Below are 25342 nucleotides of genomic sequence, written 5' to 3'. Positions count from 1 at the left end.
CTATTTCTCAAGTCTAAAATGGATAAAGAATATGAGTTTGGGGTGGCATTCTGAGGCTATTCTAGCTGAGAGTCCTCAAAACGAGAAGCTAACTTCTTATTACCCTTTTCTGAGTATTCTAAACTGACTCTAGCCACCAAGTTATCTCACTTCCTAGTTCAAGGTTTGTATCTCTTCCCCTCTGCTATAAAGGTATTTTAACCAATAGCATGTACCCAGCCTACACTGAGCATCCCAGATAATTCCTTCCTTCTCTCCCCCTCCCTCTTCCTCCTCATTATTTCATTTTTCTTTGAGACAAGGCTTACAACATAGCCTAAAGCTCATACTCCTGCAGCCTTGGCCTCCTGAGTGTTGGGGTTGAAGGTCTGCATCTCGTTCGAGGGCTAGTTTTTTCAAGAACTCAGACGCATTATTCAAACTGTATCTCCATTCAATTAGACTATGGGAGCAACCTTTACAAGTCTTGCTTTTCAAGCCCTTTTGCGGAAGTCTCTACCAACCACCTCCATTTACGGTTAAGTGGTTAAGGTAATAGGAACAACAGAGAACAGATGCTTGCAATGACTGAACATGAAAGTGGAGGTACAGGAAGTGCAATGCTCTCCCAAAGAACAAGAGCTGGCCAGGGCCAGATGGGAAGCACCCAGGGTGCGGGAGGCAGTAAGCAGCGCCCCGGGTGCAGGAGGACGTGAGCAGTGCCCCGGGTGCAGGAGGATGTGAGCAGAGCCCAGGGTGCAGGAGACTGAGAAGTGCTGAGCACCTGCTGTAAAGGAAAAGGAACATCACCTCAAAACTCACAACCAGCCTAGCAGCTAAGGAAAGGCAAGGCCACCTCATGGACAGAACTAGGAGATCAAGGATGTACTACCACTAATGCCCAAACGCATCTACTAACTGATTTAAAGGAGGCTGCAAGGCTGGGTGGTGCTGAAGCAGGAGGAGCACTTGCGTCCACAAAACTGAGACCAGTGCAGGGAGCAGAGTAAGACCCTGTTGGTGGGGGGAGAGGGTAATAACAACAGCCAGGTCTAAGGACTGGCTCTAAGGACTTAGATTATGAATAAAAATCTGTGTGGAGCCGGGCAGTGGTGGCACACGCCTTTAATCCCAGCACTTGGGAGGCAGAGGCAGGCGGATCTCTGTGAGTTTGAGGCCAGCCTGGTCTACAGAGCTAGTTCCAGGACAGGCTCCAAAGCCACAGAGAAACCCTGTCTCGAAAAACCAAAAAAAAAAAAAAAAAAAAAAAAAACGGTGTGGAAATTAAAAAGTCAAAAAATACAAGCTTAATTTTACAAAGAAGTAGGCTGAGACAACAGCACCCTACTGAGACCCTGACTGTGCAATCAGCCACAGATACCTTCCTGCAGGTCATCTCACCTCACTTCATGCAGACTGAGGCAGTGATGCTCACATGACTAGCCACAACCTAGGGGAAGCCATGGTGAAAGCTGAGGACATTGTCTCGTTTTGGCAAAGTTCAGTGATCACTTTCCTGTGGGTCCTATATGTCCAGTTAATACAACATACTGTCAACCAGTCCAGGCAAGAACAGTTTCTTGCTCAAATAGTTAGGCTTGCCATGTTGAAAGCAAACTCCATAAGGAGTTTCTTCAATGCCCATTGTCTTTGAAGTAAATTGGAACGGCCAGGAGCAGATGTTTCTAATTGTCATGAAAAGCCTACATTAACAAAACATTTTAAATGCCATATTCTGTAGGTATTTGAAAGGTTTGAAGACCATCTATCTATCTAAAATATATCTCTATGTGATGTGGAAAACATACCTAGCATATCTACAGATTTAATCATTATAGATGAGTAACTACTGACCTGTGTTTCTTGATCATCCTAAATAGTTCATAATAGCTTTTAAAAACTAGAATTTTACCTTACATTTTTTAATTAACTGCATAGACACCATACCTTATACAAGAGTAGAAACATTCATACAATATATTGTGACAAAAACAAGCTCAAATTGATATCAATATACAAAAATCCTAATAAGAGTAGACGCATACATACAGTGTATTGTAACAAAAATTTCCTTAAATTTGTACCAATATATAAAAGTCCTTTAAACAAGAGTAAAAACATATATACAGTGTAACCAAATTAAATCAGTATGCCAAAATCCATGCCAATGCAAAATATCTGAGATTGATTAATAGTTGTATTTTTATCCTATATATTGTCCCCAAGTGGAAGCAGAAGAAGCTCCTGCCGGCCCCCAGGACTTATTCAACACTTACCAACATCTCCATAAACATAGAGGCCCTTTGGAGGCTTGTTCCTTGAAAAAAGCTGCAAATTAAGAACAAATTACAAATTTTCTATCATGAAAAGAATTACATATAATCAAACACATAAAGTTCCCAGCTGTGCTATATATAGAACATTGAGGGGACAATTATATACAAAAGTAGAAAAAAACTTGGTGTGAAAGTCTGCAAAGCCAAAATATTGTCCGGCCTCCAAAAGGAGGGGTTGTTTTTGTTTTTTGGTAGACTGCAGCATGGATACGTCTTGAGGACATTGTGTTGTAAAATAAGCTAGTCACACAAAGACAAAATACTATGAGGTACTCAGAGTAACCAAATGAGAAGTATAAACTATAACTGCCGGGGCAGAGTGGAGGTGAGGAATTATTGTTTGGGAAATCAGAGCTCCATTTGTGTAACATGAAGAGACAGGTAGGAGTAAGAATTATGTCAGCATTTACTGCCACCGAGCTGTGTAATAAAAGTAGTTAAAGATGGCTAACATCGTGGCAGACACTTGTATACCAGCACTTGGGAAGCTGAGACAGGAGAATGCCTATACTTCGCAACCAGACATGTGATTTAAAAGGAAAATCTGAAAGCTCAACTCAGAATCCAATTCACAAGGCTCTCGCTTCTGTTTTTATAACCCATGGACTTGTTCTAACTCCACTAACTTTATCTCCTGATATGGGCCACACCCTGGTACAGGCAAACAGATCTTCTCCACCTTGGTTCCAACAACTGCATAGCTTCCTGTTCCCTGCAAGTCACTGTTAAGTCTAAGCCAAAAATAGATTTCCACTCCTGCCAACATCTCTTAGTCCTTCTTTCTTTCTTTTTTGTGTGAAACCTTATGTAACCAGATTCTCAACTTGCTTTAAAAATAAAAAGGACACACTCTTAAACAATTTTAGAACAATGTCAAGTTTGGAACCTAACATAAAACCTAATAATCTCTCAGGGTATTCTGCATTTTAGAAATCTTTTAAAAGCAATATTCTGTGTTTGTTAACTGGAGTTATTAAACACATCACATTCTGCACAGATAATTTTTTTTGCTGCAGTTGGTTTCTGATTTTTCTTTTGAGACAATCTGCAAAGCCTTGACTGGCCTGGAACTCGCTTTGTTGACCAGGGTGACCTCAAAGTCATAAAGATCTTCAGTTTTAGGATTAAAGATGTGAGCCACCACGCCTGGAATAGCTTCTCTAGCATTGTTCACACAACACACAATAGCCACTAAGTAAACAAAATTCAAGTTAGAAAAACAACGAAGATGGGCAGAGGGCTGCACAAGAGCTCAGTTTCTATAATGTGGCCCTGAGGATGGGATGAGCAGGTCAAGGACAGAACGCTTTCTCGCCAGAGTAATGACTGGGACTCCGTGTTAGTACTTAAACAGGCAGGAAGGAGCACTTATTTCTTCTTTCCTACTCACGAATCCAATATATTTTAGAAAGAGAACGCTGTCAGATTTTGTATGTTACATGTGTAATTTATGCTACATTGCTCTATATATTTTATTAATTCTTTGAAAATTTAACACCATTTATTTTGACCAAGTTCACTTCCTACTCCTCTCCTTAAATATTCTTGATTTTGGGTTTGGTTTGGTAAAGTTTTAGGGGGAAGGGTATGCTTTGCTTTTTGAGACAGGGTCTCACAGTTCCCTGGCTGGCCTGGAACTCTCTAGGTAGACTATGCTAGCCTTAAAAATCACAAAGCTCTGCCAGCCTCTGCCTGCTGGGACTGAGGGCCTGCACCATTACGCCAGGCCCTGCACTGTACCTTAATGGTAAGGAGATACTGCTAGGTATGCATAGCACTTGGAGGCTCAAGGCTAGCCTGAGCTACACAGTGAAACCTTGTCTCCAAAAAAAAAAAAAAAAAAAAAAACTAAGAGATGAGATGCAGCTATGTGGTAGAATGGGGATGGCCCTCCATTTAGTCCCTAGCACCACCACGAAAGTTGATAAACAAAATAGGTAACTTTTGACAACTTAATTTAAAACCTAGATACCAGGCTGGGTGTGGTAGCGCTTGCCTTTAATCCCACCACTCAGGATAGACTGATCTCTTTGAATTTGAGGCCAGCAATGGTCTACATGATTTCAGGATAGCCAATGTTACTTGGTGAGAGACCCTGTATCAAAAAGAAAGAAAGAAAGAAAGAAAGAAAGAAAGAAAGAAAGAAAGAAAGAAAGAAAGAAAGAAAGAAAGGAAGAAAGGAAGGAAGGAAGGAAGGAAGAAAGGAAGGAAGGAAGGAAAAGAAATAAAAATAAGACCTAGATACCTTCTACCAATCAAGGTTAAGCAGAGTGTTTAAATTCTTATTGCAGTTATTTATTTATAGGTGTATGGGTGGAGGGGGCATGTGCATTTCATAGCATATATGTTGAGAGTCTGTGGTCCCAGTCCATCATGTGAGTCCTGAGGATCAAACTCAAGTCATGAAGCTTGGCAGCAAGCAGATATAACCACTGAGCCCTCTCACAGACCCCTCAAATGATGTCACATACAACAGTCCTCCCTTAGCCTTAGGAAACATGGTCCTCCAGTGGACCTCTATACCTTGACTGTCCTGAACCCCATAGATGCATTTTTTTATATACGCCTACCTATATGATATAAATATTATATATAAATATCAGCTAATAATAAAAAGAATTACTATAAAAACATACTGTAATAAAACTAAAAATTACATGGTGGAGTTGGAGGGCTGGAGAGATGGCTCAGCGATTAAGAGCACTTGCAGCTCTTACAGAAGACTGGTTGGTTCCCAGCACCCACATGGCAGGCAGCACACAACCACTTATTTATTCTATTTCCAGGAGGTTCAACACCCCCTCTTCTGGCCTCCTTACACATCAGGCATTGTGTGATAACTATACAGACAGACAAACACTCATGCACAGAAAATAATTAACTCCAAAAAAATCTGGACAATATAGTTGGTGAGCTCAAGCAATTTCATAACCCTGAGTTCTAGCTAGCTCAGCAACAGAGCAATAGCCCAGCGTGCACAAGTCCAAGGGTTCAATCCCTAGTACTACAGATGAACTCTACACCAACATAGCAACAATGCAGTCAAGAACTTCGAGATAGGCTCTCTCAGAGGTCTTCTGGAACCTTCTCAGCCCCCTTGACACTAACCTACCCTTCCCCACTCACTTTCAGACAATGGCTCCCACCTCTTCATAGAGAGAAAGGGGAGGTGTCCTGTGGGACTGAAGTCCTGCAGTTTCCTGTGTGAAGCTGCAGCTCTGCCTCTGGGATCATCCTTTCAGTCTCCCTCCCGTGACAAAAGACACAAAGACACACTTCCTAATCTCACCATGCCTGCCTTTCCAAACCCGCCCACTCCTTTGCAGCAGCTATGGCACAGCAAATTATACTTCTCATGTATCCCTGCGGCTCGTCAGCACCTTCAAACATACCTTCTTGCTCATTTGTTTTTATAATACTGAAGTGCAGTATCTTATAAGCAAGGCAAAAACAAAACAAAAAAACAGAAGGAAAAAAGACAAATACTGTGACATATGTTTAAATTGTTGACCTTAATTCCTGGGCTAAGGGAGTCCAATTCACGAAGTCCTTTTCACACCTCTCCAGTCACCTCTTAGGGCACTGCCTGTTTTCTTCTAGCAATCTTAGTGTTTCAGGTTTCAGATGGAGATTTTCGTTTTTATCCACTTGGGGTTAACTTTTGTGTGGAGAGACAGACACAGCTCCTAATTTCATTCGTCTTTGCATGATCATCAGCTTTTCCCAGCGCCATTTGCTGAAGATGCTTTCTTTTTCTCCAGTGTTTTAGCCTCTTTTCGAGTATGAGATGGCTGGAGTTCTACATGCTCATGCTTGGCTCTTCTAACTTCTTCCATTTGTCTACAAGTCCGCTTTACGCCAGTCCCATATTACCCTATGGCTGCAGCTCTCTAAGGAACCGTCAGGTCTGGAAAGGCAATCAATCCCTCTGCATTGTTCTTTGTGTTCAGGGTAGCTTTAGCTCTCCAGGGTTTTTTCTGGGTCCATATGAATTTTAGGGTCTTTTTCTGTTCCAGAAAAGAATGTTATGGGTGTTCCATTGATCTGTAAATTACCTTTGGTAAGAAGGTTGTTTTCACAATATTAATTCTGCCAATCTGTGAACATGGGCTGTCTTTCCATTTTTCTAGTGTTTTTTCAATCTCTTTCTTCAGAAATTTGTAAAAAGTCTCACCCTGGTCTTGCCTTGCCTGGAATTCACTCTGTAGAACAGGCTGGCCTCCAACTCACAGAGATCTGTCTGCCTCTGTTCCTGGGTGCCAGGATTAAAAGGCTTCACGATCATGCCTGGCTCTAAAAGTTATTTTTAAAAATCAAGCTATGCATGGTAAACAGAATCTACAGTCCCAGCACTTGAGGGAGGGAGGAGTGGAAATTGCAGGTTATCCTTAGCTGCATAGTGAGGTCAAGACTAGCCTGAACTTCCTGTCCACAAACAAACAAGGGAAAGTCCACCTGCGGTTGATGAGCTGGATGTTTACGTTCAACACTGTTCCTTTGCTTCAACTGGTGTAAACTCAAAGCGATCATCCCAAGTATTCACACTTAATCATGTAAGTCTTATCCTTTGTTCTCCATTTCATTAAACTGTTAACATTAAAAAAATGATCCAAAACACTGGGCATATGCCGTACCCAGACAATCCTAGCATCCAAAGGTAGAGGCAGGAGGATCTCAATGCAAGGTTAGTCTGGGCTAAATAGCAAAACACTGTCTCAAAAAAAAATTTTTTTTAAATCCTACCCATAATGATCCCCAGTGGTTCTCACAAATGTTCTCAGTTAAAAGGCATGGTTCGGCCTTTCTGGACTATCCACACGTTATTCCAGCATAGTCTCCATCAGGACAACTGGATAACAAGGGTGTTGCTCTTAAGATAAAAGTATTGTTTTCAATTGGTGTAAAATGCAGGGATATTACTGCTCCTGCTTCTCCCCACATCCCCACCGCTGCATTCTTGTCTCCCTGTTGGCAGAATCCGAGACAATGATTCCAGCTGGGATGTGAGCATAATTACAGCTCTTAGAAACGGGCACCACAGCAGTCTCCACGTGGGCCCCTTCCGATACAAGTGTATCCTTCAGGTTTCTACAGATCTTGAAAAACTAAAAGACAGAACTATATGTTAGCATCCATAAACTCTCTGTAAATGAAAATGTTTTTTTAATGGCTTTAGCTGATTTTCAAAAGAACCCTCCTAACCTAAAGTACATCAATTTGCTCGGTTTACTAGTATAATTAAGCCTATTTAAGTAGCTAAATAAAGAGGCTTTCAAATTCTACAAACACACACACAAGAAATGGCTCACAGAGCAGCAGCTAGAAGCTAGCCAAGGGGCCGTAGCTAGAAGAGGGATGTATCAGCCACCCCAGACACCTTCAGCGTGTGTGTCCCCTTTGCTCAAACCCAGTGCTGTTGACTTAATGTCGTCATGGAGAAAAGCTGCTGCGGCAGAATGACAGGACCTGACAAGTTCAGACATTCAAACCCACACAGTTTTCCTCTTGCACAGATACAGCCCCAAGTGTGTTGCTCTACCCACTGCTTCCCAGTCTTTGGGTTTTAAATTGATTTGATAAACTGTGAGATTAAAGCATCTGACGGAAGGGAGGAAGGAAAGGAGGGAGGGAAGGAGAGGAAAAGGAGGAAGGAAGCAGGCAAGGGAGGAAGAGAGGGTAAGAGGGAGGAAGGGAGGGACTGGCTGGGTCTGATCATGTTCACCTATAGTTCTCGCACCTCAGGATGCTGAAGCAGAAGGATTGGAGGCCAAGAACTGGAGACCGGCCTGACAATATCACGAGACAAAACCTGCTCAGTCTCTGTTTAGCAGAATACACAGATATAAATGATTTTTGATTTTTTTTAAGACAAGGTCTTGCTAGGTAACCCAACTTAGCATCAAACTTTGATGTTCCTTCCTCCCTCTCCCCAGTGCTGGGACCTTAAGTCCAACAAAGGTACCTTTAGGTACCCCTATGCACCACCAGGAAACAAGGGACTAGAGGCAATTCTCCAGCAAATCCTCCTGGTCTCTAGATCCTGTTTGTTACTCTGATTCTAGCATGGCTCCTGTTTCCCGCTAGTTACTGGGACAGCCAGAACGTGAGCATAATCATCAAAACAATCAGGAACTTGTTAAGACAATGGAAACAGACGCCTTCTTGCTCTGAACTCTGAAGGGTTCTCAACTGGAGAATTACACTGGGTTCCCAGGCATTTCTATACTAGCTACAACTACTGACAAGGACTCATTCCCAGAGACAGACACAGAAACCAGAACTCACTGACACATGGACAAGCCCAGAGAGCGACCACAACGGTCTTCAAATCAGCACAGAATTATTTTATGCCTCTTCCATGAGGGTCTTGTTACTTATTTTTTCATCCATTTTACAGGCATGGATTGAGCATCAAGTACCTACGTTATGCTGGGCCTCGAGTTTGACTCTACAGGCTCAAGGAGACCAAAAAAAGAAAGTACGTGGCAGGGTACGTGTGGGCAACAGCAGAGGGTCATGAAGGCTGGGTGTGATTGTGCACGCCTTTGATCCAGCACCTGAGAGGCAGCGGCAGGCAGACCTGGACTATACAGCCAGGCTTGTATCCAAGAAACAAAGAGGCAGCACATGCTGGGCATATCCGTGTGGCAAATGGGATGAGGGAGGAAACTGTATACAGATACCACACTCCTTTGCTTCACTTGCAAGCTTACCCAGTGTCTAGGCAACATGGGGCTCAGGGAAAGCCCATGGGACTCCTTTTGGTTCAGTGGGGCAAAAGCAAATCAGGACAGCTTCATGGCGGCCTCCATCACCATGGTCTTGCAGTGCCTCCAAACTGTGCGGCTAGCATCTCCCAGGGAAGCTAGCTATGCACAGTCACGGCAGTGCATCCTGAAACACACATTCAGTTGCTGGTCTCTGAACACTCCACTGAAGATGGAAGTATGCAAATAGCTCAGAGTTTCTTTTCTGTTTGTTGTTTATTTGCCTATCTGTTTGATTGTTTGTTGAAGCAGGGCTTCAGATAGCTCAGGATGACCTTGAATCCCCTAGGCACTTTCTGCCACCTTCTAAATGCTGGGAATAGCACAACAGGTAAAGGTGTTTACCACCAAGCCTGACAAGCTGATTTTAATCCCCAGAACCCACATGGTAGAAGGAAAGAATGGGTTGACCTCTACAGAGCACCCCCCCACATACCTACACACATATGCACCATAAACAGATGCAATCTAAGAAGAGGAGGAGAAGGAAGAGAAGAAGCCAGTGGTGGAAGTGCACCACCCAAAGCCAGCCTGGTTTACACAGTGAGTTTCAGGGCAGCCAGGGCTACATAGTCAGACCCTATCTCAAGAAAGAGGGGGCTGGGGAGAAGAGAAGTCACTGAGGCCTGAGAGGATGGGACAATGAGTAAAGGCACCTGTCACCTGTCCCCAAGCTTGGGATCCACAGAGGAGGAGAGAACTAACTCTCAAAAGCTGTCCTCTGACCTCCACGTGTGCAGCCTGGCACGTTCACACATGTATCACAACAGAAGATGTAATAAATAAACAAACAAAAAGTAATTTCAAAACAGAAACTCGTAGAAGGAAAAATCTAATTCTTGAAAAGCTTGATATTGTTAAAGGAATATAATATCTTGGAGGCCCCTTAAGGATGCCAGCTGCATAGAAAGTCATCAGCAACAGGAACCATGGAGGCAGCTGGAAAGAGCTCCGTAGAACATCTTTGAAGAGTGGGTGGGATTAAATCATTACACCCACAATGCTCTGCCTGTCAGTCCCTCTCCTCCGTGAGGGGCTGACCCTTCTCAACACTCCTAGCAGGAACTATCCTGCGGAAGGTGCCACTTAATACTGAGTTTGGTTAAATTAATGAGTGAATATATAAATCAGTAAAAATATGAATGGCAGAAAGACAGGGAAAGAACTGTGGCCAGGAAGATGTCTCAGTGGAGAAAACACAAGGACTTAAGTTCAGATCCCTAGCACCCATGTAAAAAGCCGGACATGGAGAGGGAGCATGAGGAAGCATGCCCCCGTAACCCTATGGCAGGGGTACAGACAGAGGGCTCCTGGGGGCTCACCAGCCAGCCAGCACAGCCAGTCAGTGGAGGGCTGGCGAGATGGCTCAGTAAACAAAGGCCTTTGCTGTGGAAGCCATGGTCTGAGTCTGTCCCTTGGAAACCACACGGCGGAAGGGAAGAGCCAACCCCTACAGGTTATTTTCTGACTCCATGTGTTAACCCACTCGCAATGCAAAAAAAAACAAAACATAGTGGAATTTTCAAAAGTGCATTGCATTAGTCATCTGTACTTCATCTGAAAAATAAAAGATGGAGCGCTATAGAGGAAAACACCAAATGTTGACTGTGCTGGCTGGCTTCATGTCAACTCAACACAAGCTAGAGTCATCAGAGAGGAAGGAGCCTCACTTGAGAAAGGCCTCCATCAGATCAGCTGTAAGGCATTTTCTCAATTAGTGATCAATGGGGGAGAAGCCCATTGTGGGTGGTGCCATCCCTGGGCACCTGAGTTCTATAAGAAAGCAGGCTGAGGAGTGGGAGGGAGGCTCAGAGGTTGGGAGCCCTGGCTGCCCTTCCAGAGGTCCTGAGTTCAATTCACAGCAACCACATGGTTGATTACAGCCATCTGTAATGAGATCTGGTGCCCTCTTCTGGCGTGCAGGCACACACGCAGGCAGAACACTGTATACAAAATAAATAAAGCTGAAAGAAAGAAAGGAAGGGAAGGAGGGAGGGAGAGAGGGAGGGAAGGAGAGAGGGAGGGAGAAAGAGAGAGAAGGAGGGAGGGAGAGAGGGAGGGAAGGAGAGAGGGAGGGAGGGAGGGAAAGAGAGGGAGGGAGGGAGGAAGCGAGCAAGCAAGCAAGCAGGCTGGATAAGCCATGGGAAGTAAGCCAGTAAGCAGCACTCCTCCATGGCCTCTGCATCAGCTCGTGCCTCCAGGATCCTGCCCTGCTTGAGTTCCTGTTGTGTAATGATGAACTGTGCTGTGGAGGTGTGAGCTGGAAAAACCCTTTCCTCCTCAACTTGCTTTTTGGTCATGGTGTTTCATTGTAGCAACAGAAACCCTAATTAAGCCACTGACCTTTAACCATTTCATACACACACACACATGCAAACACACATACATGCCACATATACAGAGAAGGGGAAAGAGGGAGAAAGAATGAAAATAAGCTAGATCCGTTGGGTCTGCCTCTAGACCCATTGTCTCTGTCTCCCGAGTGCTGGGATTAAAGGCACGCGCCACCCCTCCCTGCTCACAGCTCATATTGTCACAGCTATCCTAGCATGTGCCCCACATGGACATGTAATGGGTTATTACCATCCCCACATAGAAAGCACAGTTCATAACTGTAGGGGCTACATTTTCACACAGCTGCCTGCACATCATCACACAAACCAGAGCGTCTTGCTAAAACTATGACATCACCGGGTGAGACGTTCTCAGCCAAGACCGTCCCAGATCCACCATGGCATATGCAGTCCATCGCTGAGCAAAGTACTGATACGTGGAAAGTGACTACACTTGGACACCCGAGCTGAGCTTCCTTACAAACAGGCTAAGTCTCCTCCCAAAGGATGAAAATACCCAGGGCTTGCACGGCCCTGATTAATGGAGAACGAGAATCGAAGGCTGTTTAATTCTCTCCCTCCCTGACTCCAGAAACGCTTGATTTGGCTGTGTAAAAGTAATTCTAATTATAGTGATTTACATGAACTACTTATCATTTATGCCTAATTACCTCCCAGCACAATAACAATTATGCATACATTAAATGTGTCAGATTAACCTGGTAGTAAGTTTTATTTGGTAACAACGTGTCCACAAGCTCTCATTCCTCACAGTCCGCTGCTCCTGGGGCAGAGACAATGCTCTGAACCTCTTCAACTGTTTACTAGAGCCAGCGTGGCCAGGCGAAGGAGGGGCTCCATTTCAGTGTGAGAGTGTAGGATTTGCAGACATTTTCCTGGGACTACAAGAGAAGTAAAGGAAAGTGCACCAAAAGGAACCTTTCTACATCTGCCCAGAGAACAAACAGAATGGTGGCCAGTCAATTACGGTAAAACTAGCTTCTCAGGTGTACAGCTCTGTGGCACCTAAAGATGCTTCCCTCTGGTGATGCTGACTTCCCCTGTGGGATGCAGGGTTTTCCTATTGTGGCTAAATTGCAGCAAAAGCTCAGAGCAGAGGAAAACAGAAGACAAGCATTCCATCTATCCCCAGGAGACATTCACGTCCACACGGGTTATTTTAGAAGAAAAAAAGATAGAGAGCCCTGGCACCGTGGTGCATGCCTGGTACTCAGTGGTTAGAGTACCTGGTACCTACCTAGCATGTGTGAGGTCCTGGGTTTAGTTACCATGTACCAGCAAAAGGAAAAGAAATGTGTAAGAGTGTGAAGCTAGCATGGTCTACCCCGCAAGACCCTGTCCACTAATTATTTAACTAATTAATTAATAAGAAATAAAAAGGCAAAACAACCTTAAACCAAAAAAAAAAATGATCAAGACAGAAAGCTGTTGGCTTGGTAAGGAGTGTAGGGAGGGGCCTCAGGAGAAGGTCAGGACTTTGGATGCCCTCCCCAGGAAAAAGAGGAATTCCACACACAGCTACCACAGCAGGGTGCGGAAGAGCCTGTGGGTGAGCCTGACGTTAATCCTCAGAAAAATAAGGGTATACAGGACAAAACCAATCTGGTGCCTTCTTCTTGCCCATAGAAGGTCAGGCTAGGGACTAGAAAAGTAGTTTAGGGCACTGGCCACTCTTAGAGAGGACTTAGGTTTGGTTCCCAGCACCCACACAGCTGCTCATAACTGTTGTGGGAGGTCCTCCCGCTCCTCCAACCTATAGCTGCTGAGATACCAGCCCATTGGGGCGTGGTCTCTCTCCCTTTAAAAAAGCGGCCACTTCCCTCTTCTCACTCTCTTCCTGCTCCGACTAGACTCCTTTCCTGGTTGCGTAGAGGGCTGTTGCCTGGAACAGTCATCTGTAAGTTTTTTCCCCTTTAAATAAATACCACCCTATTAATCATAATCCCAAACTGGTGTGGCATTGTTTGTGACTTATGCCTTCACATAACCACCTGTAACTCCAACTGAGGGAGTCTTGCTGCCTCCTGGCCCTCACAGGCATGCGGTACACAATATGCTGGCAAAAGACATGTGTGTTTTTGTTTTGTTTGCCTTGTCTTGATTTTTAAGAAAAAGAAGAAGAGAAGAAATCGAGGGTAACTGAAACACTCCACGTTCCAGGAGTTGTAGAAACTAAACTTTATGTACCCGTGGCCTCAGTGGACCCGGAAAGTGGGCCAGAGAGAGCACCCTGAGAGGGAGAAAGATGGCTGAGAGCAGGGAAAGAGGTCTCAGCAAAAGGCAGGGCTGGGAGGTGTTTCCCCAGTCATAAGAAGGCAGACAGAGAACGGGACACCATGAAAGTCCCCAAGAGAGGCGTCTGCAACCCACCACCGTGTCCCTTAACAAAGCGGACCTACTGTCAAAGGACGAAGGCTGCTGAGACCTATCCTGCCCGCCCGTCCCTATCTCATCCTGATGTGGGAGTGATTTCTTATTAATAAAGAAACTGCCTAGGCCTATTTGATAGGCCAACCCTTAGGTGGGTGGAGTAAACAGAACAGAATGCTGGGAGAAAGAAGCTGAGTCAGGCAGTCGCCATGGTTCTCCCACTCCAGACAGACGCAGGTTAAGATCATTCCTGGTAAGCCAGCTCATGGGCTACACAGATTATTAGAAATGGGTTAGATCAATATGTAAGAGCTAGCCAATAAAAAACTAAAATTAGTGGGCCAGACAATGTTTAAAAGAATACAATTTCCATGTAATTATTTCGGGACATAAGCTAGAGCTAGCCATATGGGCGGCCGGATGCCGGGGATGCAGCCCCACCGCCCCTATTACAACATTATCCTACCTCTGACTCTCAGAGGCACAGCAAAGCAAAGGAAGATAGGAGGAGACACGAGGTCACAAGCCCTTCCCACCACCTTCCAGGGGGAGGCTTGAGGACTGGGATGGATGGGGATGGGGTGGGGGGATGGGGTGGGAGGATGGGGTGGGGGTGCATTTAGCCAGAGCTACACGATTGAGTAACTATGAAGCTGTTTGAATCCGGGAAGGTAAGAGAACTCTAAGGAACATCAAAAGGGCAGGAATGGGGATCCACCAGGCTGAGGCAGCTGCAGGGCTGTCTGTCCTTCCAGCACTGAATCCATTTAGAAAGTGTAGGCCCTCACCTTTGAAAAGAGCCCCTCCTCCTCTGCGCTGTATCCTTTCAGGTCCTCCAGCAGCCCCTGTAAACACTGAATGACTCTTCTTTGATGTCCATCGTCCCGCAGTTCCTGTGCTTTGATCAGGAAGTCATAGTGATCCAGGGGTCCACGGCAAACAGCAAAAGCTTGGGAATGGGCTTCGGAAGCGGCTGTTGGGCGTCCATTTTCAGATGTCTGGACTGTGTAGGCTACAAACAAAAACATATAAAAGCTTAGACTTCATCCATCCATCATTCGCTCGTGCCTTCATTTAGACAAGGTCTCAGGTAGCAGCTGAATTCCCTATACAGCTGAGGACAGCTTTGAGCTTCAGATCCTCCCGCCTTTATCTTCCAGGGGAGTGGGGGGGTCAACAGGCTATTTGGTCCTTGCCCCCAGTTCTTGTCAAGACTTCCTAAACCCAATCCTCAGAATTCCGAGTAGGGGCTGGAGAGATGACTTGGTGGTTAGGAGTCCAGGGCAGACTCATTCCCAGCACCCATATGTGGGTGCCTCTAACTCCATCTCCAGAAAAAAAAATCTGCTGTCCTCTTCTGGCCTCTGAAGGTACTGCACTCAAGTGACAAATTCACACATAGTTATACACATAGACATCTAATTTTTTAAGAATCTAAAGGGGCCAGGCATGGCAGTACACACCTTTGCTTTCAGGACTCAAGTGACAGACATAGCCTGAGCTCTGTGAGTTTGATACCAGCCTGGTCTACACAGCAAGTTCCAGGCCAGTCGGAGTTATAAAGTAAGACCTTGTGTCAAAAAAAAGAAAGTAAGAAAGAAAGAGAGAAAAGGAAAGAAAAGAAAATTTTTTAAGCAGACCGGAGAAGTAGCTCAGCAGTTAAGAGCATTAACTCAAGAGGGTCAGTTCTTGCGCCCACAGCAAGCAGCTCCCAATGATCTCCAGTCCCAGGGAATTCAATGCCTTCCGGCTAGGCACCCACAAACACACGGTACGAATAAACTAATGGAGGCATCCGTACCTGCACATAAATAAAAAACAATAAATCAATCCTTTTGCTTTTAATAACATCTTTTACAAAAGAATCCCATTAATGGTGTGTCTTATGTTATCATAGTGATCCCCTTCTGGTTTGGAAAGCTTCAGGTCAGGGATGGTGGCCACACAGATGGAACAAGTAGAAGACTGAATTTCCAGCCCTTTGGACAGAACTCTGAGGCGGGCAGCAGGACTAGAGGCTGATTTCATAAGTAAAGAGACCTGAGCGCTTCTCGCTATGTGCCGAGAGGGTGATGTTGCTGCCTCGTGTTCTCTTCCTTTACACTTCCCAGGAATGGACTGATGGAGGAAGGTCATTGGTTGAATAAAAAGAAACTGCTTGGCTCTCATTGGTTAGAAGATAGGTGGGAGGAGTAGACAGAACAGAACGCTGGGAGGAAGAGGAAGTGAGCTCAGACTGGACAGCTCTCCTCTCCGGAGCAAATGCCTCAGAGAGAGACGCCATGCTCCCTGCTCCAGGGAAGATGCACGCTATGAAGCTCCGACCCAGGATGGACTTAGGCTAGAATCTTCCTGGTAAGACCGGTGCTCACAGATGATTAGAAATGGGCTAAATTAATATGTGAGAATTAGCCTAGAAGAGGCTAGATAGAAATGGGCCAAAGCAGTGTTTAAATGAATACAGTTTGTGTGTTGTTATTTCGGGGCAAAAGCTAGCCGAACAGGCGGCTGGGGTGTTGGGGATGCAGCCCCGCCGCCGCCCATATTACTACAATGGACCTTCATGATAAATGAGTCACGAGCCTGAGTTATGTGAGCTATTCTAGATAATTAGCAAACCCGAGGTGGGAAAGGTTAAAGAAGTCCTTGAACCTATAGCTTGCCAGGCAGAGGTATGGGGGACCAGGGCACCCATTTGTGACTGGCATATGAAGGGGAGCCACTTGGTTTTCACTTGGGCATCTGCTCTTCATTCCCAGTAGATGATGTCAGCATTGAATTGATTCTTGAAGTTGTAGTTGATATCAAAAGCTTTTAGAAGTTGGACAGTGGTAACGCACACCTTTAATCCCAGCACTCAGGAGGCAGAGCCAGAGACAGGTAATCTCTGAGTTTGAGGCCAGCCTGGTCTACAGAGAGAGTTTCAGGACAGCCAGAGATACACAGAAAAACCCTGTCTCTAAAGGGGGTGGGGGTGGGCTGGAGTCAGTGGTTAAGAGCACTGAGTGCTTTTCCAGAGGACCTGGGTTCAATTCCCAGCAACCACACGGGAGCTCACAACTGTCTGAAGATCCAGTTCCAGGGGATCTGACACCTTCATACCAATGCACATAAAATAAAAGTTAAATGAACCATAAAAAATGTTTTAAAAAAAGTTTCAGAATCTCATAATCAAAGAAAAATACTCTTTTTAGTCTCATAATTTTCTGGAGCTTAACCAACTAGGAAAGCCCAGAGCAACACTGCTTTCTTTCCTCCGTCCTACAACCTCTTTCCTTATACTCGATGCTACATCCATTCCCTTCTCCCCTTCCTCACACGCCACCCTTCCTGGGGCTCTTACTATCTCCTGCTTGGTTGTGGCAGTTATTCCCCTGCCTCTGGTTACCTTACCATCATCACTACCTGGAATACCTTCCACCAACGCAAATGTGACCCCATCAACATTCTGTTTGTGCCAACAGACAAAACTGCAACCTATCCAGTGCCCTTAACTGGCTCTCTGTAATTCTAGAATCAAGGAACACAGCGTCCCATAAACTTCAGTCTGTTCAAGTGGGCTGGGCAGAGGAGGTTGTTTCATAAAGTGCAGAAGCCAGAAACAAAACCAAAAGCAACCTGCTGTAAGCTTTGACATTCTGTTCACTGAGTGATTTTCATAGTGCCAACTTTGTTACATACAAAATCTTCCACTCAATTTAGGCCTAGCAAGATAGCTTAGTGAGTAAAGGCACTTGCCTTGCAAGCCTGGCGACCTGACTTTGCTCCCTAGGACCCTTAGAAAAGTGGAAGGTGAATTGCCCTCTGACCTCCACATACATACCATGGCATGTACAGGCCCATACCATACACATATACAATAATAAATAAAGTTTAAAATTCTCAATTTATTAAAGAAAGGTGGGAAGAGAGAAGCACACCTATATCCATGTAACTCCCATTTCCCATCAGCCCCCTGGCCACGTCCTGCCTTCTAAGATCACACTGAGAACCAACAGCATGCAATGGTTAACACAAGAGGCCTAAGGATGCTATGCATGGAAATGCCTGTTTGCAAGACTGGTTCTTGACAATAGTCAAGTGACTGTGTGTGGGGGTAGAGTTGGGGTGTGTGTGATCATTGCAGCCAAAAAAGTAAAGAGTGATGCTCTACAAACAATGTTGTTTTACTGAATATCTATTTTCCTTCATCCAATCAGAAATTCTGGTACCTATTAGGCAGCAGGTACCTATATGACCATAGCCATAGAACCTTATGCTGGACCAGCAAGATGGCTCACCTGGCAAAAGCACTTGCTACTGATCCTGATGATGGGTATTTGATCCCTAGAAGAGCACAGTGGAAGGAGAGAGAACCCACTTTCACAGGCTGTCTTCTGACCTCCACAAGTGTCTAGAACTCACTCTGCAGACCAGGGTGGCCTTGAACTCACAGAACTCCACCCGCCTCTGTTCCCTGGAACTGGATCAAAAGTGCGCATCACTACCCCTCACTAGGTATTTTCGAATCTTCTGTCTTTGTAAGTCTCTTTAACAAACACTGTGCTGGGGAAAAAAACAAACAAACAACAAAAAACTAGGCTGCTGCAGGCAGCTTCCTGAGCTGTCTGTCTCTTGCTCCTTGTTGTTGATACTAATAGCAAATGAGTATCCTTCCACCTCCACCAGTCAGCCAACCTCACTGCCAAAGTACTTTGAGAGCTGTAATTTTCTAGAATTATTTTGTATCTAGTTCTTCCAGGACTCAGGAGAAAAAAAGTATCCAACTAAGGAATATAAAGCCCGTCGGACAAATGAAACATTTAAAGAAGGAAGAACCATTTAGAGAAAATGTCCCAAGAAAAAGAGTAAAGTGACCTAACTGAATGGCACATATCTAACAGGATAAAATTTCATAAATCTTCCAAAACGTTTGTTTCTGCTGTTCTCTACAGATATATAAGCTTTCTGCAGTGAACCATGACTATTTCTACAGTGATCTTTGAGGTCTCCAGGATGATGAGGACTTGCACCAACAAACCACCTGGACTGCAATAATGCCATTAAGATGACAACCATCACCCAAAAGTCAGCTTCTGACTACAAACTGCTCAGGACATCATCAAAGCTGTTAGCTAAGATGGTCCAGCCTCATAACTACTCCAGCCAGGGCTTCAAATAAGCCCTGCACTTTCCCATCACATCGAGACCAGACAACGGCTAGTTCTCCCAGAACTTGACCATTATCTCAATTTTCTTAGGGTTTCCTAAAGATGCCATCTCCCCCAGACAACAGCAGGTAATTTTAAGAACACAATGCCCATATTCCCAAGAGATAGGGTGGGTGGTTTGGGATCAGTCAGTGTTTATCATTATTTAGAGTTTGGTTGCCTGCTGTTATTGGTCATGGTCAGGGAAGAAACTAAACAAAGAAGACTAGATTCAGGAATCTTGTTCTGTAAAGAAAAAAGGGGGATATAGAAATGATAGGATAAAATGGTAGGTTATTGAATCTACTTTTAAACTAAAAGAGCAACTACTAGTCTTAAATATTTTATATTGGTATGTTTTTTTGTATATAGATACAAATTTAAGGTTATTTTTGTTATTCTTACCTGACAATTGATTTTATTGTATATAGTTTTACTACATTAGAGTTAAAACCTTTCCTTTTTTACTTAGGTAAAAAAAAAAGGAGGGGGGAGGGAATATTGCAGGCTAGTTGATCTCACTGACACTCTGAGACCGCTGCCAGTAAAGTTTAACCTTAAATCAGGAGCACAGTTAGAGACTGGCTGACCAGAATTAGCCATGGAGGTTTTGGAGGACCCAGGATACATATAGAGAGACAGGAAACAGTAGAGAGGAGCTTAGAAAGATTTGCAGCCCTTTCGGATTGGGGAAGAAGAGAGAGGAAGTCATTGACCAATTCTTGGATCAATCAGGCCCCTCCCCCCAAAAAACAACCCCTGTACCATCTCATCAGCTTTCCCTCTCTAATTCCTACTAGTATTTTCCTTTCTTTCTGTTTGTTTTGAGACAAGGTCTCACTATGTAGCATAGCCCATCCTCCAGCTCACAGTCCCCCTCCTCTCTCTGTCTTCTAGACTCTGGGATTATCAGTGTGCGACCACACCAAGTTTTCTGTCCCTCAACTCCCATCTATTTTAAAAACATCAAAAATAACAACAAAGCATCCTGAGCCCCATTGTTGTGGGACATATGCCCTCCTCCCTTCCTGTCACAGCCACTGGTCACATCCTGCTCACTCCCGGCCTGTGCTGACAGACCTTCAAGAGATGGCTTCTGACAAGGCCCCCAGAGCACATCATCACCTAATTCAGCAGCCTCCTAGGCTCATCGATCTCCATTTACATTTGTAAACTATTTCCCTTCTAAAGGCTGAGTATAGGGAAGCCAGGAGACAGAGCACCCAGCTCCCGAAAGCTTAGCATCTTTTACTGCTTTTATTATTACTTGCCATTATTATTATTATCTTTACTTCGTGTGTATACATTCTCCTTTTATCAACAGAGAAAGTGAAGGTGAACTAAGGAATTGGCATTTGCTCAGCCAGTCAGCAGATTCGCTCTTCAAGATGCTCAAGGCTGCGACGGGCCAGCTTAGCCCTGGAGAGCAGCTGTATAAACTGAAATACAAAAGGCTCCTCCAAAGCTGCACTAAATTAAGTCTGTTACTACACCAGTATACACAAATTATGTGATGTCGCTACCATGTTATTTTGATTTGTATTAATTTGTCTTATTGTACTACAAATGGACAGTGGGGAAATGCCATTCTGAAGTTCCATGCACTAATTTACAGACAAAAATGGAAGACTCTTAGCAGCTCACAAAAGTCCGTGTTGCTCTAACACTTCACTGCTGTATCTTCTCTCACCGCTTTCCGCAAACCAAGCGTCAAGACTATACTCCATAGCTCACTGGCTGTACAATTTAGTCGGAGCGGGGTGCAGTGTGCACGCCTGTCATCACAGCTACATGTTGGGCGAGGGTGGTGCACAAACAGAGAAGTGATTAAAACTAGGGTACCACTGAAGGCCAAGTAAACTGCCAGAGACCACACAGTTAACAGCAGCACCCACAACCACTAACCTTTACTGACTATAAACCAACTCACTTGATCTTCACAGCCACTCTGTGAGGTAGATGCATTGTCCCAGCTTCAAACATAAGGAAACTTCTGGGTTGCTCACACTTGAGGTGGTAGCAAGAGGATCAGGGGTTCAAGGATACCCTTGGCTATATAGCGAGCACAATCTAACCTGGACTACATAAATCCTTGTCTCAAAAGAAGACAACTGAGGAAACTGAAGCTCAGAGAGGCCTAGCAGCTGGTCCACATTCCCAAAGTAGGAAGTGGCATGGCCAGGACCTGCACCCAGGAGTCCAGAGGGAGGAGTGACACTAGCTTGGCTCTGGATAAGCTTTGTCTTTCTAGCCTGCTCAGAAAACAATCTGGGCTCTCAATCATTTCCCTGTCATTTCCCCCTGGCAGACAGCCTATGGTCACCTCCCTCAGTGACGCTCAGTGACGTCTGCTTCTGTTGTCTCCCCCAGATCTCTTCAAATGGAGTCCAGGACAGGAATTCGTTCTCTTCTGCCTTCACTATTTTCCTATGAAGTCAGGACACCTGGACTGCTATGGCAATTCAAGAATATGAAAGGAAACATGGAAGCTGCCACATACAAGACGATCATAATCTTTACGTATGCCATGCAGCATGGTTGGCACTGTTTCCACAAGCTGGCGTGAACAACAAAGGATTTGCCGAGCCTATGAATAGTGAGAAGGTTTTTATAGGGTTCATTATCACTGCAGATTCAGAACCTTAGACAAGAAAATCAAATAGGGGGCTGGAGAAATGACTTAGTGGTTAAAAGCACCGACTGCTCTTCCAAAGGACCCAGGTTAAATTTCCAGCGCATACACACACACACACACACACACACACACACACACAGCAGCAGCAGCAGCTCAGAGCCGTCTGTAACTCCAGTTTTAGGAAATACAGTTCTCTCTTCTGACCTCCACAGGGTGCAAGCATACACTTGGTGCACAGACATGCATGCAGATAAACCATTCATAGACATAAAAACACATAAACAAAATTTAAAATAAAAACAACAACAAAGGAAATCCAACAGAAAATAAGCATCTTCCCTTCAAGAAATGTCAGAAATTTGTTCCAACCTTCAGGTTTTAGCTAGTGAATACTGACAGCCCCAGTTACTTGGAAACCTAAAGCAGGGGTACTACTTGAATTTAGGAGTTCTGGGCCAGCCCAAGTAACATGAAGAGACCCCCCACCTCAACAAAAGAAAGGAGGGAGGGAGGAAAAAAAGAGAGAGAAGAGAAAGAAGGAAGAGAGAGAGGAGAGAGATGAAGCTTTAAGACCCTCCTTCCACCCTCTTTCCTCTCTGCCATGAAGGTGTGCATGAATGTCCTGGTGGATGCTCTCAAGAGCATTGGCAAACTTGGGGTCCTCAGTAGGCCTTGCTCCAAAGTCATCAATGGATTCCTAACTTTGGTGATGAAGCATGGTAACACTGGAGAATTTAAAATCAATAATGATCTGAGAGCTGGGCAAATTGTGGATTTTGCATGTAAGTTGATCAAGTGTGAAGTGTTGTGAGCCCTAGATTTGATGTACAGCCCAAAGACCTGAGAAAAATGGCAGAATAATCTCCTATTGTGCCAGTTTGACTTCAACTGGCATCATGAACCACAAGGAAGCAGACAAAAACACACATGTCTTAGTTAGTGTCCTATTGCTGTGAAGAGACACCATGGCCATAGCAACTCTTTTTTGGTTTTGTTTTGTTTTGTTTTTTGAGACAGGGTTTCTCTGTGGGCTTGGGACTGCTCTGGAAATCACTCTGTAGAGCATGCTGTCCTCAAACTCATAGAGATCCACCTTCCTCTGTCTCCCAAGTACTGGGATTAAAGGCGTGTGCCACCACTGCCTTTAAGTTGCACCATGGCAACTCTTATAAAGGAAAAATTTCACTGGTTCTGGCTTACAGCTCAGAGGTTTTACTCTTTATCATCACAGCAGGAAGCAAGGCAGCACACAGGCGGCAGACATGGCGCTGGAGAAGAAGCTGAGAGTTCTACATCTGGATCCACAGGCAGCAGGAAGAGAGAGTAACACTGGTCCTGGCTTGAGAGTTTGAAACCCTAAAGCCCACCCCCAGTGACACACTTCCTCCTACAAGGCCACACCCACAATCCCTGTCAAGTAGTGCCACTCCCTAATAACCAAGCATCCAAATATGAGCCTATAGGGGTCATTCCTATTCAAACCACACAACACAGAAGAGAAGATCCTGGGACTGACAGGTGTCTGTAACCCCAGCTTTAAAAGTTAAGGCTACCCAAAGTCAGAGGCAAAGTTCAAGGCCAGTTGGGTTACACAGTGAGACCCCTCCCCTTCCAAACACCCTGAAGAAACAAGAAACCAACAGGTTATGAGAGGTGAACACATACAGCATGAAAGCTACATGCTCTGTGTTCATTTGACCAGCCTCAGGCTTTCTTCCCACAGTGTGGACTCCACGCCAGGCACCATGAAGAACAGGCCACACGACAAGAGACTCAGTCTTGAAGAATCAGCATTTGGAGTCACATTAAAACTCACAGTTGGAACCACTGGTCAGTGGCACAAAGTGTGCTTGCACAACATCCTGGTCTTGATCCCCACAGCAGAAAAAAAAAATTAAAATATTTTTTAGCTGGGCGGTGGTGGCACACGCCTTTAATCCCCACACTCAGGAGGCAGAGTTTGAGGTCAGCCTAGTCTACAGAGTAAGTTCCAGGACAGTCAGAACTGTTCCGTAGAGAAACCCTGTCTCAAAATACAAAACAAAGCAAAATTTTAAATATTTTTTTAAGAAATGAGTTAAGCAATTCTGAAAGGTGAAAGAAAGCTAGCATTCATAATAACTAACTAAAACCACAAGACAATGATTTCTTATTGCCTGACTTCTCAAAACAAATAAAAACAACAAAATTGAGGGAGATGGTTTTTCCTCACACGAGAAAACTAAAACAACTGAAAGGTCTGGAAAGCAGAAGCCCAGCCGGGATGCGGAACTGAGTGTGGGAAGCCCCACAGGTGTCACCTCTTTAAAGCCACCAATACTACAGACGACAGACTGCTCCTATCTGTCACAGCCAGGCAACCGAGGTTCAAGTCTCACTGGGCCCCTCCTTAAGCTATGGCCCTGCCCTGCTGGAGGAGACAGAGAAAGCCATTGACCTTGAGACAGATATTGGGGTTCAACCTAAAGGTCAGAAAAGCAAAACAGCCAGCCATTGGCTCTTACCTCTACCTCTGTCCGAAATGGCGACCCTGCCTCAGAATCTCAGGAACCTCAGAATGAAGACTGTGTGTGAGAGCTGTCTCCTCTCTAGAGCTGGGATTAAAGGTGTGTACTCAAGGTTTTTATTTATTTATTTTTTATTTTTATTTATTATGTACACAATATTCTGTCTGCATGTATGCCTGCAGGCCAGAAGAGGGACCAGACCTCATTACAGATGGTTGTGAGCCACCATGTGGTTGCTGGGAATTGAACTCAGGACCTTTGGAAGAGCAGGCAATGCTCTTAACCACTGAGCCATCTCTCCAGCCCCCCTAGAGGTTTTTATTAATGTGCTACAAAAAAACATCAGAAGAATGTATTTAAGCAGTAAACAGCTAGAGAAATGAAGTGTCTAGGGTACAAAGCTCTGTGATCAGAGTTGCAAATACAAACCAGGCTAAGCTAGATGTGAACTGTAACTGCGCCCAAGAGACTGACTGACAGTACCCTCAGAAAACACAAACTTGAACAAAGACTCTAAGGAAACACTGGTCTGCAGCAAGGGGAAGGAGAGAGGTTGTGAGATCACAGAGCCAAAGATAGCAGCCGAGATCAGGAAGTTACAGAAGGGGAGCGAGGAAGTGATACTTCCATTGAGATCAAAGGGACAAAGGAATTCAGCCAGGGGAAGGAAGGGAGGTGGCGCACTGGGAGCCAGAAGGCTCAGAAACACAAGAGTGTGGACACAGAGTTCAGTGTAGCTCTGGAATCAAAAGGAATGAGGTGCCAGGAACTGAATAGTGAGATCTTGTCTCAGAAAAAAAAAAAGCCTAATAGTATCAACCAATATTTAAGATCTATATGTAAAACATCAAAATCTTTCACAAAGGCATAAGCAAAATATGAAAACAGAAGCATATTATAGAAAGGCAACATAAAACATTATAAATCATCAATTATTTCCAATTTATTTACAAGAATAAAGACTTCCACCAAAATCCTAACCTAAACTCTTACAAAATACTGGAGGGGTTATAGAGATGGCTCCATTGGACACATGAGAACCTGAGTCAGTATCCCCAACAGCTACATAAACCCATGGAGTGGGTACAGACTGGAACCCCAGCGCTGAGAAGGCAGAGCCCGCAGATCCCAAAAACTCTCTAGCCAGATGAACTCCAGGTTCAGTGAAAGACGCCTTCTCCAAACACGGTAGAAAGAAATGCATA

General features: G+C 44.6%; 1 protein-coding gene across 3 annotated transcripts in view; it reads right to left on the bottom strand.

The window, feature by feature from the left end:
- Afg1l (AFG1 like ATPase) overlaps positions 1–25342 on the bottom strand; it is a 160743-nt gene that overhangs the window by 122455 nt on the left and 12946 nt on the right. For 2 of the 3 annotated variants that reach the window (XM_075944655.1, XM_075944665.1), the window contains exons 2-3: positions 14595–14818; positions 2256–2307 (exon numbers count right to left, since the gene is read on the bottom strand). In XM_075944655.1, coding sequence (XP_075800770.1) covers positions 2256–2307; positions 14595–14818 — 276 coding nt within the window. The remainder of the gene's footprint in view (positions 1–2255; positions 2308–14594; positions 14819–25342) is intronic. The other variant, XM_075944676.1, reaches the window with a different exon arrangement.

The sequence above is a fragment of the Microtus pennsylvanicus genome, chromosome 1, assembly GCF_037038515.1.
Source record: "Microtus pennsylvanicus isolate mMicPen1 chromosome 1, mMicPen1.hap1, whole genome shotgun sequence".
NCBI lineage: Eukaryota > Metazoa > Chordata > Mammalia > Rodentia > Cricetidae > Microtus > Microtus pennsylvanicus.
The sequence above is the reverse complement of the archived record's forward strand: the minus strand, read 5'-3'. Positions and strand labels throughout refer to the sequence as shown.